Source organism: Megalobrama amblycephala, linkage group LG1 (genome assembly GCF_018812025.1).
Source record: "Megalobrama amblycephala isolate DHTTF-2021 linkage group LG1, ASM1881202v1, whole genome shotgun sequence".
Classification (NCBI taxonomy): Eukaryota; Metazoa; Chordata; class Actinopteri; order Cypriniformes; family Xenocyprididae; genus Megalobrama; species Megalobrama amblycephala.
This window is the reverse complement of record NC_063044.1, coordinates 4,096,782-4,109,608: the sequence shown is the minus strand read 5'-3', so window position 1 is coordinate 4,109,608 and position 12,827 is coordinate 4,096,782. Positions and strand designations below refer to the sequence as shown.

The window sequence follows — 12,827 nt, the reverse complement described above, 5'->3', positions numbered from 1 at the left end:
CCAGACGTTAATACTGGCTTGTGTAATGCCTTGAACATGGGCTGGCATATGCAAATATTGGGGGCGTACATATTAATGATCCCGACTGTTATGTAACAGTCGGTGTTATGTTGAGATTCGCCTGTTCTTCGGAGGTCTTTTAAACAAATGAGATTTATATAAGAAGGAGGAAACAATGGAGTTTGAAACTCACTGTATGTCATTTCCATGTACTGAACTCTTGTTATTTAACTATGCCGAGTTAAATTCAATTTTTGATTCTAGGGCACCTTTAACCACCACTTTCAAAGTCCAGAAAGGTACTAAAGACATTGTTAAAATAGTCGATGTGACTACAGTGGTTAAACCTTAATGTTATGAAGTGACAAGAATACTTTTTGTGCGCAAAAACAAAACAAAAATAACAACTTTATTCAACAAATTAATCTCTTACGCTTCCAGGTTTTATGTCAGAATGCCAACTCATTATTGGCCTGGCTTTGTTTTTGTGCACAAATTATTCTCGTCGCTTCATAAAATTAGGGTTGAACCACTGCAGTCACGTCAACTGTTTTAGCAATGTCTTTAGTACCTTTCTGGACCTTGAAAATGTTGGTTAAATTGCTATGGATGAGTTAGACACCTCAGATTTCATCAAAAATAACTTAATTTGTGTTCAGAAGATGAACGAAGGTCTTACAGGTGTGGAACAATATGAGGGTGAATAATTAATGACATAATTTTTATTTTTAGGTGAACTAAAAAAAACACGTTTGCTATGTTTTCCACATAAGTTACTTTGTGTAAATGTCCCTGCAGCCTTTGCAAAGTGTTTGCTCTCGTGCAACCTCTCACACACTGCCTCTGAGTTCCCAAAACAATAATGCTTACACCAAACATTTCACGGATCAGTGGCAAAGGTCGTTTTCCCCTTGAGCACCAGTTGATCCAGTAATGAACCAAGACCAAATATTAGACTACTGTAAAAACAAAAGGCGGAAAAAAATAAAGTGGACAAGGTGTGGTCAAAGACTGACTTCTGAGAATTTTATGATGGCAATTTAAGGATTGTCACAGCACTATAAAAGGTCATTATTTGGCGAAGGACGGCCTTGTTCTTGGGACGTGTGGGTGCTTGTTGGGAGTTTTGTGACCTTGCTGAAAGAGTGGCAACAAACACTGCAGGTGTAGCTTGGGCTCATCAAGTTTTCGCATCAAAAGCGAGTGGACTTCACTTCAGCAACACCAGACAGCCATGCCCTTACGACCGAGGGCTTCCTCTCAACCTGGAAGAGCGAACACCCTTCCATCCCTTAAAAACATCACACTTCTGCGCCCCAGAGCTTCGTCGTCTCACTCGAAGTCGCCTTTAGAGGATGAGCTCTCTTGTCCGGTCTGCTGCGAGGTCTTCACCGACCCCGTGGTCCTGAAGTGCAGCCACAGTTTCTGCCGTGCCTGCCTTCAGCAGTTCTGGAACAGAAAGGCGGCCAAGAGGGAATGTCCAGTTTGCAGGAGGAAGAGCTCTCTGACGGAGCCCACCGTGAGTCTGGCTCTGAAGAACGTGTGCGATGCCATCTTACAGGAGCAGAAAAGTCAAGGGTCTGCGAGAGCCGGCTCAGTTTTAGCCAACGGGACGCCCAAACCGGAGGCTCTTTGTGCTACTCACGGGGAGGGACTCAAATTGTACTGCCAAAATGATGAAGAAGTTCTCTGCTGTGTTTGTCAAACGTCTAAGAAACATCAAGGCCACAGTGTGTGTCCTTTGGAAGAGGCAGCAAACGATCTCAAGGTGATAATATTTCTACGAATATTTCTCTATTTTAAGCATTTGTTTTACTTTTCAGAGAAACTTTATCAATTTTTTTTTTTTTTTTTTTTTAGGATTTTGTAATGGTCATTCTCAATTCTAATTACTGAAATACAATTAAAGGCAGCACAATCAGAATTTATGAATGTAATTTAATATATCATAATATAATAAATAATAATATAGTTTTCACATTATAGTAATGAGAATTTTGGGGAAAATGTGCTTAATTGTCATGAATGTGACTTTTTTTGGTAACACTACTTAAAAAGTGACATAGTTACACGTTACTACATGTACTTCCTATAGTAATAACAGTAAATTCTGCATAATTACAAGTAACTAACCCTAACCGTTAATCTATAGTAAGTACATGTTAAATGTCAATGGTAGGTTCAGATTACCTTGCCTTAATTGAAAATATATTAAAGGGTTAGTTGAAAATTCTGTCATTAAAGGGTTAGTTCACCCAAAAATGAAAATAATATCATTAATTACTCACCCTCATGTCGTTCTTAACCTGTAAGACTTTCGTTCATCTTCAGAACACAAATTAAGATATTTTTGATAAAATCTGATGGCTCAGTGAGGCCTCTATTGACAGTAAGATAATTTACACTTTCAGATGCACAGAAAGCTACTAAACAGTGGATCAACATTAATATTATAAAGCGACGAGAATACTTTTTTTTGCCAAAAAAACCCAAAATAACAAGTTTTCAACAATATCTAGTGATGGGCGATTTCAAAACACTGCTTTGAAGCTTTACGAATCTTTTGTTTCGAATGAGTGGTTCAGAGCACCAAAGTCACATTATTTCAGTAAATAAGGCTTCGTTACGTCATAAGAGTTTCGATATTTCAGTAGTTCACGTGACTTTGGCAGTTTGATACATGCTCCGAAACGTTGATTCGAAACAAAAGATTCGTAAAGCTTCATGAAGCAGTGTTTTGAAATCGCCCATCACTAGATATTGTTGAAAAGTCATTATTTTGTTTTGCAAAAATACAAAAAGTATTCTCGTCACTTAATAATAAGGTTGAACCACTGTAGTCACATGAACTGTTTTAAATATGTTTTAAGTACCTTTCTGTCCATCTGAAAGTGTAAATTATCTTGCTGTCAATGAAGGCCTCACTGAGCCATTGAATTTCATCAAAAATATCTTAATTTGTGTTCTGAAGATGAACAAAGGTCTTATGGGTGTAGAACGACATGAGGGTGAGTAATAAATTAAATAATTTTCAATTTTGGGTGAACTAACCCTTTAATTACTCTCCCTCATGTCGTTCCATATCGGTAAATCCTTCGTTCATCTATGGATCACAAATTAAGATCTTTTTGATGAGGTTTCTGTCCCTCCATAGAGCTCCAACACAACTACTACTTTCAAGGTCCAGAAAGGTAGGAAAGACATCATTAAAGTAATCCATGTGACTCCAGTGATTTAACCTCAATTTTATGAAGCAACACAAGGGCTTTGTTTGAGCAACAACCAAAAAAAAAAAACCCATAATTTGCCACTTTATTTACAAAATAATATCCAAAGCATGTTCACGCAACAATGTAAGTTCTCGCGTGAACACAAAACCACGCATCATGGTGCTCTCATGAACACTTGCCAATATGTTGTTGACGAACACAACACGTATGCGTTATGATGCTTTTTTTTTTTTTTTTTTTTGAGAAAATTTGAGTAATTTTCCACAATCATAGAAAACTTGATAATATCCAGGAATTTTAAAAATTGAAGTCATTACAGTTTTGAGCAGTAAAATGACAAATAGTGAATATGCGTTTTTCTTGAATATTTAATCAGTTAATCAAAAAAAAATGTTAACAAACTGTCCTAGGCCCTGTTGAAAACATTTTCAACTTGTCCTTTTTCAACCACTTCCAGAGGTAGTCGAAAATGCATTCGACCAGATTGCTTTTGTAATGTAAACACTTGTGTGGTCCAGTGCATTTGAACAGCCGCAAAAGATCGCCTAATGCGGAAACATTATCGAAAGCGTGCTAGCCAGACGGGATTTAAACATGTTGGCTGTGTAGACCGAAGATTGGTTTGAAGGTAAAAAAATTTACCAAGCGCAATGTTCTCTCACCATTCCTGATTTCAAACCCAATGACAGCATTTGACTGGTCTTGCAGCTGTCAGACAAAAGCGTCTGCTCAGTGTATGTTTTTCCTTCATCTCCAGTTGCTTTCATATGTAAATTGCGTGAGCTTATTTTGTCCATTACATTGAAAGAGAGATGGATTACAACACCAGGTGTAGACAAGTATGCGTCTCCCTCGTCTACTTGTAAACCGATCTACCAAAACACATTTTAATACCAGATGTAAACCGGGGCATAAAGAGTTATTGTAAATTAGAGTGAAATGTACATTTCTCTTCTCCAGGAGGAAATGCGGCAGATTGTCATCCCACTTAAGAAAAGTCTTAGACGCCTCTATGAGGCCAAACAAGAATGTGATGACATAACCGTCCACATCAAGGTATCAACAGAGCACGTTCCAGACTTACAAACATCATATAATACACATCAACAGATACCTGCATTACTCAGTGCGTTACCTTTTAATGTTCACATAGAACCAAAGACAACAGACAGAGAAACAAATTCATGAGGAGTTTGCAGAGCTTCAACAATTTCTTTTGAAGGAGGAAGCTGCTAGGATTGCTCTTCTGGGAGAAGAAGAAGAGGCAAAGAAACAGACGATGAAGAAAAAAACTGACATAATCACTCGTGATATACTCACGTTTTCTCAGGCTGTCATGGCCATTGAAAATGAGATTGCTAGTGACGACAGCCTCTTTTTACAGGTAACCTGCTGTATTTGGATTAACTAATCTTATCAATTTTGTACAAACATTAGCACAAGTAACTGGTTTTACTTTTTCCCACAGAACTACAAGAATGTCAAGATGAGGTAATTCTACACTGCACATTTGAAAGTGTTTGATTGATTTGTTTGCATATAATCCATCACAACTAACCTGACTTAATGTCATTACAGAGCTCAGATAACGTTTCACGAACCAGAAGCCGTCCCTGAATCTCTAATCGATGTTGCGGAGCACATCACCTCCCTGAAGTTCAGAGTGTGGGAAAAAATGCAGAGTCTGGTGGAATGCAGTGAGTGTTCAGTTACTATAGAGCTGGATGAGTTTGTGTAAACATTCAGGATTTCAGAATAGGTTTCCTTTAAATTCATGAGTTGGAATTTGAATTGAACAGCTCAGGTTCAAAAGGAAGGGCAGGAAGAGAAAATTACTGCAGTTCAAAGAAAGTCAAAGTTCAAAGTTGGTTTATTCAACAAATGAAGGGAGAAAAACATGTTTTCCATCTAGTAAATCTGCTTCATGTTGTTTGACTCCACTTTGAACTAAATTAGAGCATTCTGGGAAATATGGAACATAAAACAATATATGTAAATACAAAACTCACGCCATTGGTTAAAGCCAGTGTTACTGTGTGAGGATGTTCAAACAAATGCCAAAAAACTACAAAAGGCTAGTTGCAGATAGTATTTGGGTCATTGATGAATAAGACTTTTTAAAATGTTTAAAAAAAACATAATGGAGATTAATAAATTTTGAAGTTTTATTAAATGTTAACAATAAGATTATGTGGTTTTTATAATCAATTAACACTGCTTTTGTCCTTTTTTAAAATATGGTCAAAATTTGTCACCAAAAAAGTCATTTGGTTTAAAGAAAGTCACTTTTGTTATAATGAATAACGATATTTTCAAACAATGTTAACAGGCTGATATCTAGCTAGCTAGCAAAAGAACAATCAAACATTTTAAATTTTGTACAAGTTTTTAAAATATTACAACATTTTCCATGTTTTATAGCAGTTGTACCGAATGATCGGGACGTGTATGAGCAAGTGATAACATGAATTATTCAAATTGTTAGAAGAGAGTTAGTTACTTTGCTTTACAACCATGTGGTCCTTTGTAGGTGTCTGAATGATGTCACATCCTGTCACATGATATTGACCGCATGACTTGATCTAAAATGATCCCTTTATATTGGTTACTTCGAATGACGTCAATGAAATAAATTTTTCCAGACATTCTTTCTCATAAAAAGCAATGACTTCAACACATAATTTTAATACCATTTTGCACTGTTGATATATGATGTTATAAAATCATGCCAGAATAAAAAATAGATATACATTTATTACATTTTAAGATATTTTACTCACAAATGAAATGGCTGTATTGGCCTTTGGACAGTTAAACAGACTGACCTTTTGACACTTCAAAATCTTTAAAATACCTTTATATGTAGCAAAATATAATTAAAACCTTTTGGATTCAATAAAAGAGATCTAGTTGTACTACCTTACATACTTTGGATGTCATATCTTTGTTTTTTATTATTATTAAGGCCTTTGGACAAAAAAATGACCCGTCACTTCATTGACCCATTTAAAAAAAAAAAAAAAAAAAAAAAAAAAAAAAATTACACACTTAAATGACATTTGAATTCAACTCCTTTTTTAAAATCTGTTATAACTTTGTTATAATGTCTTCCCACTTTTTCCACCCCTTAGCTCCAGTGACGCTGGACCCCAACACAGCCTACCCCTGTTTGTCTCTAAGCAAGAATCTAACGAGTGTGTCCAACACGGGGGTGATAAAAGAGTTGCCTGATAACCCTGAGCGCTTTGACCACTTTGTTTTTGTACTGGGCTCCAAGGGTTTCACCTCCGGATGCCATTCCTGGGAGGTGGAGGTGGGCCAAAATAATGACTGGGTAATAGGTGTGGTTAAAGAATCCATAGCCAGGAAAGGCAAAATCTCTGGCTGTCCAGAAGGAGGATTCTGGACCATCGCTCTCTCTGATGGGAAGTACACGGCCATGACCACCCCCCACACACCGCTCAAGCTGAAGGGACACCTGGAAAGGGTCCGGGTTAAGATCGACTATGATGCTGGAGAGGTCAGCTTCTTTGACTCAGTGGACGTCACACCCATCTACACATTTAATGACCACTTTACTGAGAGGATGTTCCCTTTTTTCTGTCCGGGGGCAAATATAAATGGGAACAATCCAGGGCCGCTGAAGATCTGCCCTGTGAGGGTGGCAGTATGGAACAGTGCCTCCTGGTGACAGTTAGCTGTACGGCAGCTTTATTTGTGTATTTGTACTCCAGTTATACAGCACCAGTCAAAGGTTTGGAAACATTTACTATTTAATCTAATATTTTTCAGATTTTGGAATAAAATTAAATCATAAATTAACACCAAATCTTTTTATTTGACTCTGCATACTCTCTGGACCTTCTCAGTGAAGTTCATGAGGTGCATTCTGGGATGCATATTCACATGTATGCTTGAAACCAACTAATCTAAATTGTCCATTTTGGGAATCAAAATAAATTTTTAATTTGAACCATTTGTAGTTAAGCACAGTCATGTCATTTTCTTTTGCGTCAGAGCTGTCCAGTAAATTACCTGTTGAGACTCATTTTCTGATGTAATAGAATCTCTTATCTACACTCTTAAAAACAAAGGTTCTTTATTGGCATTGATGGTTCCATGAAGAATCTTTAACTTCCATGGAATTCTTCCATTGCACAAAAGGTTATATGTAGTGAAAAAAAAGGTGTCAGGGTTGGGTGAAGGGATGAGATGAGGAGGCTTTTTATTTGTTAATAAAAACAAAAACAAACAATGGCGACAGGAAAAGGCTTAGCAGGGATAGACACGATTGGTATATACAATGATGACGCACTGGCACAGGACTGCAAACACAAATAAATAGGAGAGCAAATAAAGCAGGTAACGAGTGAGGACAGATAGGGCAAATGAACCAATAATCAGATAACAAGAAGGGCGGGGTTAGACAATAAACAGGACAGCACATGGCACATAGAAACGCATATGACAAGCCATGTGCTCACACCAAACATAAAAACAAGAGCACGTGGTCAACAAACACAATCAAAAACCATGTGCTCAAACAAAACAAGACGCAAACATGCAGCCAATGCAAGCTCTCACCGACTGCGTGTCTACATAGCACAAGATAAGAAGAAAGCAGACAGCCAATATAAACATGAACTGTGTGCTAATCCAAACACAACACATACACACATAGAAGAGTGAACGGCCAAAGTTAGGTTGAAATGACACACTTAACGGCTAGATGAAACATTCCAAGACTAATTTGAACACACTATATGATTTTGACTGTAAACACTGACTAAACGCAACTGGCACTGACTCAGTGCGTTTGGGCATGATCAGTCGTAAGTATAAAATTTGACTTTACAATCTTTAAGTGTGTCCCTGACTTCAGGGCTCTGCCTCCAAACAAGAATAAACCAGACCAAAGTGACAACATTTTCTATAGGTTTGTAAAATGTTACAAAAAAACATGGTTCTTTTAAGAACTGTTCACCGAAACATTCTTTGGGGAACCAAAATGATTGTTTATTTTGGAACCTTATTTTTAAGAGTGTATTATCCTCACTGAGGCTAATTATGATGACAGATTTTCCTCCACTGTGGACTCATGCTGGCATCCCAGTTTAGGCTTTCACCCTTGTATGCTGCAACAGTAAAGACAGACTCTTCAAAATTTCTTGGAGAGACCGAGCAAAAATAAGCATGCCCACTCTTTATATAGTAGTTGTCAACCCATGTTGATTACGTTCATGGCACAAACTGACCAAAACTGATTTATCAGTTACTTCTCAGAACTGAAGTCCCCATTATCAGTGTCCACCCAACAACGGCTAGCCTCATATTCTTAGCCAAAACACATCACTTATTTTTCTTCTAAAGTGTCTCTGCCACATTATACCCACAATTCCCAAACATGTCTTCATAAAAGCAAAACAGAGTAAAAAAAGTAAAATACAAAATTTCCTGACCTGCAAAACTAATTTTAAGCATAAGACTTTAGATCAACAGGTTTTGAAGCTCATGAGAAATGTAGTCAAATGTGTGCAAACCATTGGTTGGTAGTTTTATGTATTATATGTTTGTATAATTTACAGATATTTACATTTACCTCCTATATAAATGTCACTATGTAACAAAATGTCAAATCAGAAAAGTCATTTGTATTTATTGTGCTTTTCACAATGCTACGTTTAATTCAAGTCTTATTAGCTTGGTAAACCCAGTAGATGTATGTAATAATTTATGAAATTGAAGGTTTTTTTTCATCAAAATGTAAAATAAATTATTGTCTATAAGGTAGATCCCATATAGTTTGCTGAGGTGCATGTAGTAGCATAGAAATGCTACCAGAAAATACAACATTAAATACTAAATATGTGAAGTATTGGTGTTTTTTTCCAAAATGGTGAATGACAAATTATAAAGTTTGGAAAAAATGACAATATTGCAGTATTGTTTGTTTAGTTAGTTTTATTGTAACGAACATGCTAGAAAATGAAGTTTCCATTTGTCTGTCATAAAAGTTCATGGCTGTGCTTATCACATTATTTATGATAGGTAATACAGCGTATCTGGATTAGCCCTTCGGTGACCTTGCTTATGGAAGAGTCTCTGCTTTGTGCTTCTGGTTTACCAGGGCATTGTTTTCCCAGTGTAGTCCAAGAATCCACCATGCTGCTTCTCAGTAAGGCTGCCAATGACACTCAGTATCCCCTCCACACTTTGTCTGGTGTTTATAGGGGCCTGGTGGACAAGCAGAGAATAACGAGCAATTAAAATAGTGCAATGTTGTCAAACAGAGACCATCTGTGTGCTTTTGTAATTTTTAAGCCTCATGTTGTTTGGTTTCTGAGAGACTCTAGGATCATTTTAATGATGAATATTAATGTTGAAGAATCATACTGATTTTTAAATTTCTTATGAGAGCTGATTATGAACAAAATTTCAATTTTAACACTTCATGGCCTGGTTTCACAGACAGGGCTTAGATTAACCCAGGATTAGATCTTAGTTCAATTAGGACATTTAAGTAAGTTTTATAAACGTGCTTTAGAAAAAAAGCATCTTGAGACAAAACAATGGCACAGAAATATTTTAAGATATGTCAGTACAAGTTGCTTTCAGTTAAAACAGCTCAAACATGCATCTTAGGGTGTACTCACACTAGGCACGGTTGCCTTGAACCGAGCCCGAGCGTAACTGTCCCCACTCCCCCGGTGGCCTGCACTCACACTGCACTTAACGTTCCAGGCCGGAGCGCGCTTACGTCATATACGATGCAACTTTTTGAATGGAAGAAAACAGGAAGAAATGCACAGATACTGCCGAATATATTTATCATTTATGCCGTGCAGCGATTTTCACTTGTACGTATCAGAGGATTATTACAGCAGCTGACGTTAATGGAGGAATTTGCAGCTTTTCTCGCAAACTACAATTTCTGTTCATCAATAAGATGAGAATCAGACCCAATATAAACTCAAATACACTCAAATTAATTACATGAATTGATAAGTGTATTATCAGAGTAGTAATAAAGATGTTTGCCGTCGAAATGATGACAGTAGCACACACAAAAGTAGTAGCCGTTCCGTGCTTAGGCACAGTTTGCGCTCGCACTGCATGCAAACCGTGCTCTGGCCCACCTCTTCCAAGCGGGCCAGGGCCGGCTAAACGAACCGTGCCAGGGCACGGAACGGAGCACTCACACTTGTCAAAAGAACCAGGCTTTGAGGGTCAAACACGCTTGGGCACAGTTCAGAGCGCCTAGTGTGAGTACACCCTTAGTCTGGGACTAGCTTAAGCCTTGTCTGTGAAACTGGGGGCAAATGTACTTCTGAGAGACCTCAATCTACTTACTAGGTTTTGATTCCAGCGGAACATACTGATATTTAAATGGAATATTAGTTCATTTTAAAGTTTAAAAAAAATAAAAATAACCCTGTTCCAGCAAATCTAGGAGAGTGAATTATTACTGAATCCAGATTTACCTGATCTCCCCCCATGTCTGTCTTCACCCAACCTGGGTGAAGGGAAATGCAGAGGATCTCATCTGCCTTTAAGTCCCTAGCAGTGTACACGGTCAACATGTTAAGACCTGCCTGAAAGGAAAACAGATGCATGACAAATTTTATTCACACTTAAGTTTGTTCACATTGCAACCACTTCTAATTTGATTTCAGATTCAAATCAGTTGAGACAGTGTTTGTACCAGTACTGGTCATAACAAATACAGTACAGTGTACTGTTCAGACAGCACAGTAGTCAATTATGAATTTGCACGATTACTACACATTATTGCACTATTATTACATATATTTGGTTTCCTGAATGGACAAAAAGGAGAAAAAAAACTATCTGAAATCCAATCTGACCATTCAGACACATTTAGAAATAGATCTGATTTCAGACCACATTTTCCTGCCTGTCTCAAAAGAGAAAAAGCCCTCTTGCATACCTTGCTGATACTGTATGGGAAAAGTGGGAACGGCTCTGGCGATGATAGCATGATGCCCATAGATGATGAATCTGTTGAGATGTTGATCACAGCTGCTTTATCACATGACATCCCTGGTTTGCCACTGGCTTTAGCTGCTGCTTGCAGATACGGCAGGTACTCCTGATTAAAGACGTTCACCACAAAGTGTTTAGATATTGCAAGAAATCAAGTCTTGTTTTAGATTTGTCTTGTTCTTAAAAACACTTTCATTACCCTAATGACAAATAAAGGTCCTATCACATTGGTGTTGAAGGCGTGGATCATGTCTTCAGCAGTGGTGGTCCACATGGTTTTTTGTGGCAACACTGCAGCATTATTTATGATCAGGTTCAAACCATTCTTGCCCAGTAGAGAACCCACTTTCTTGGCAGATTCTTTGATACTGTTTGGATCAGCAACATCTAATATTGGCAGTAAAAAAAAAAAAAAAAGCAGTTGTTAAATTCTAACCTCAAAATACAACTTATTTTGAAAAGTAAAACGTAGTCTAAAAGAAGAATGCACATTTACCAAGCTGCACCATGGTGATGACACCAGGATGCTCTTTGGCCAGTTGTCTCAGTGCCTGAATCAGAAAAATAATACAAATGATAAATTACAGATTTCTTTAGCTGTCTTCTGTCCTGAGCTCTTGAATACTCACCTCAGAATTTGTCCCATCTGGGTCACGACATGCAGCAAAAATTTTGGAGCAATGGGCCTCCAGGAGTTGCTTGACCATTTCTAGACCCAAGCCTCGGTTGGCCCCGGTCACGAGAGCACTGCAAGCCTTTAATGTCGCCATGTTCAAAGATGATTAGTCTGGTTCTATCAATCAATCAGGCTTTTTATATGGGATGCAGAGTGGATGGCACACCCCATTTTGCACTGGTCTGTTGTCCTATTGTTGTAGAGAGAGCCATGATAAGTCAATATGACATTACAAAGCATAAACTTATCGGCACTAGTAGTAGTTAGTAGAGTAATAAAACTGCTTTACAACAATCACATGTCAGGAGTGAGAGTAGAGATTAAAGATCAGGTGCCGTGTTCACAATACATTTTATCTTAGCACTAAGAGTTCTCCTAAATGTCAGTACAAGTTCTTAGTTAAGATTTTTCTCTTAAAACCTATTCACAAAGCTGCTGAGATCAATGTTTACTAAGAAATAGAGAGAAGTCTTAAGCTAGGAATAAGGGCGGGGTTGACCTCATTTCTATGGATGACGTCAACGCTTATTAACTATGACCACAGTGATTGGCTGATGGGGGAGGAGTCTCTGTCAGCGATTTAATCATAGAAATATTGTAGAATGAGGTATCATGTTGCCATATTCAAATAAAGGTTTTAAAATGTAGGCTGAATGTCACTAATTAGTATATGAGCTAGAAAACAACAGTCCTATAGAAAAAAAACTGCACTGAGATAAATTACTTTAGTTTTGTCAAAACAGCATTACAGAAACTAGGAAAGGATTTTGGGATGAGGACCTACAACAATTTCAGTTGTTATAATTATATATAAAAAAGGCTACTTCAGGCAAGCCATGGAACAAAAGCATCTTCTGGCATCTAATTTGTTTTTGCTTGTGGAAGGTATGACCCATAAACTGAAGAGCTGATTATTA

At 37.5% G+C, this 12,827-nt stretch overlaps 2 protein-coding genes across 3 annotated transcripts; one reads left to right on the top strand and one right to left on the bottom strand.

The window, feature by feature from the left end:
- The first annotated feature begins 325 nt into the window (after positions 1-325).
- trim35-12 (tripartite motif containing 35-12) lies at positions 326-9,195 on the top strand. Of its 2 annotated transcripts, XR_007181863.1 has the most exons (7): positions 326-1,768; positions 4,191-4,286; positions 4,384-4,614; positions 4,699-4,721; positions 4,809-4,927; positions 6,362-6,984; positions 7,100-9,195. XR_007181863.1 is itself a non-coding variant. In XM_048170223.1 (6 exons), exons 1-6 carry the CDS (start codon positions 1,235-1,237, stop codon positions 6,919-6,921), a joined length of 1,563 nt encoding a protein of 520 aa, XP_048026180.1. In that variant the 5' UTR covers positions 326-1,234; the 3' UTR covers positions 6,922-7,052. The 2 variants fall into 2 exon arrangements, 1 of the variants encoding a protein (XP_048026180.1); XM_048170223.1 differs by lacking the exon at positions 7,100-9,195 and having other exon boundaries at positions 6,362-7,052.
- On the bottom strand, positions 9,172-12,500 carry LOC125256192 (C-factor-like). The gene is made up of 6 exons (XM_048171991.1): positions 11,864-12,500; positions 11,731-11,785; positions 11,434-11,621; positions 11,179-11,340; positions 10,712-10,822; positions 9,172-9,464 (listed from the first exon to the last, which is right to left on the bottom strand). Exons 1-6 carry the CDS (start codon positions 12,002-12,004, stop codon positions 9,351-9,353), a joined length of 771 nt encoding a protein of 256 aa, XP_048027948.1. The 5' UTR covers positions 12,005-12,500; the 3' UTR covers positions 9,172-9,350.
- Between the last annotated feature and the right edge of the window lie 327 nt (positions 12,501-12,827).

What these genes read in the sequence shown, in the direction of transcription:
- trim35-12 (XM_048170223.1), top strand. Translation starts at nt 1,235, where the DNA reads ATGCCCTTACGACCGAGGGCTTCCTCTCAACCTGGAAGAGCGAACACC. An exon ending in ACATAACCGTCCACATCAAG is followed by an intron (nt 4,287 to 4,383) that starts GTATCAACAGAG and finishes ATGTTCACATAG; the next exon opens with AACCAAAGACAACAGACAGA. An exon ending in GCAGAGTCTGGTGGAATGCA is followed by an intron (nt 4,928 to 6,361) that starts GTGAGTGTTCAG and finishes TCCACCCCTTAG; the next exon opens with CTCCAGTGACGCTGGACCCC.
- LOC125256192 (XM_048171991.1), bottom strand. Translation starts at nt 12,004, where the DNA reads ATGGCGACATTAAAGGCTTGCAGTGCTCTCGTGACCGGGGCCAACCGA. An exon ending in CATCACCATGGTGCAGCTTG is followed by an intron (nt 11,622 to 11,730) that starts GTAAATGTGCAT and finishes TGCCAATATTAG; the next exon opens with ATGTTGCTGATCCAAACAGT. An exon ending in CAGACATGGGGGGAGATCAG is followed by an intron (nt 9,465 to 10,711) that starts GTAAATCTGGAT and finishes CTTGTCCACCAG; the next exon opens with GCCCCTATAAACACCAGACA.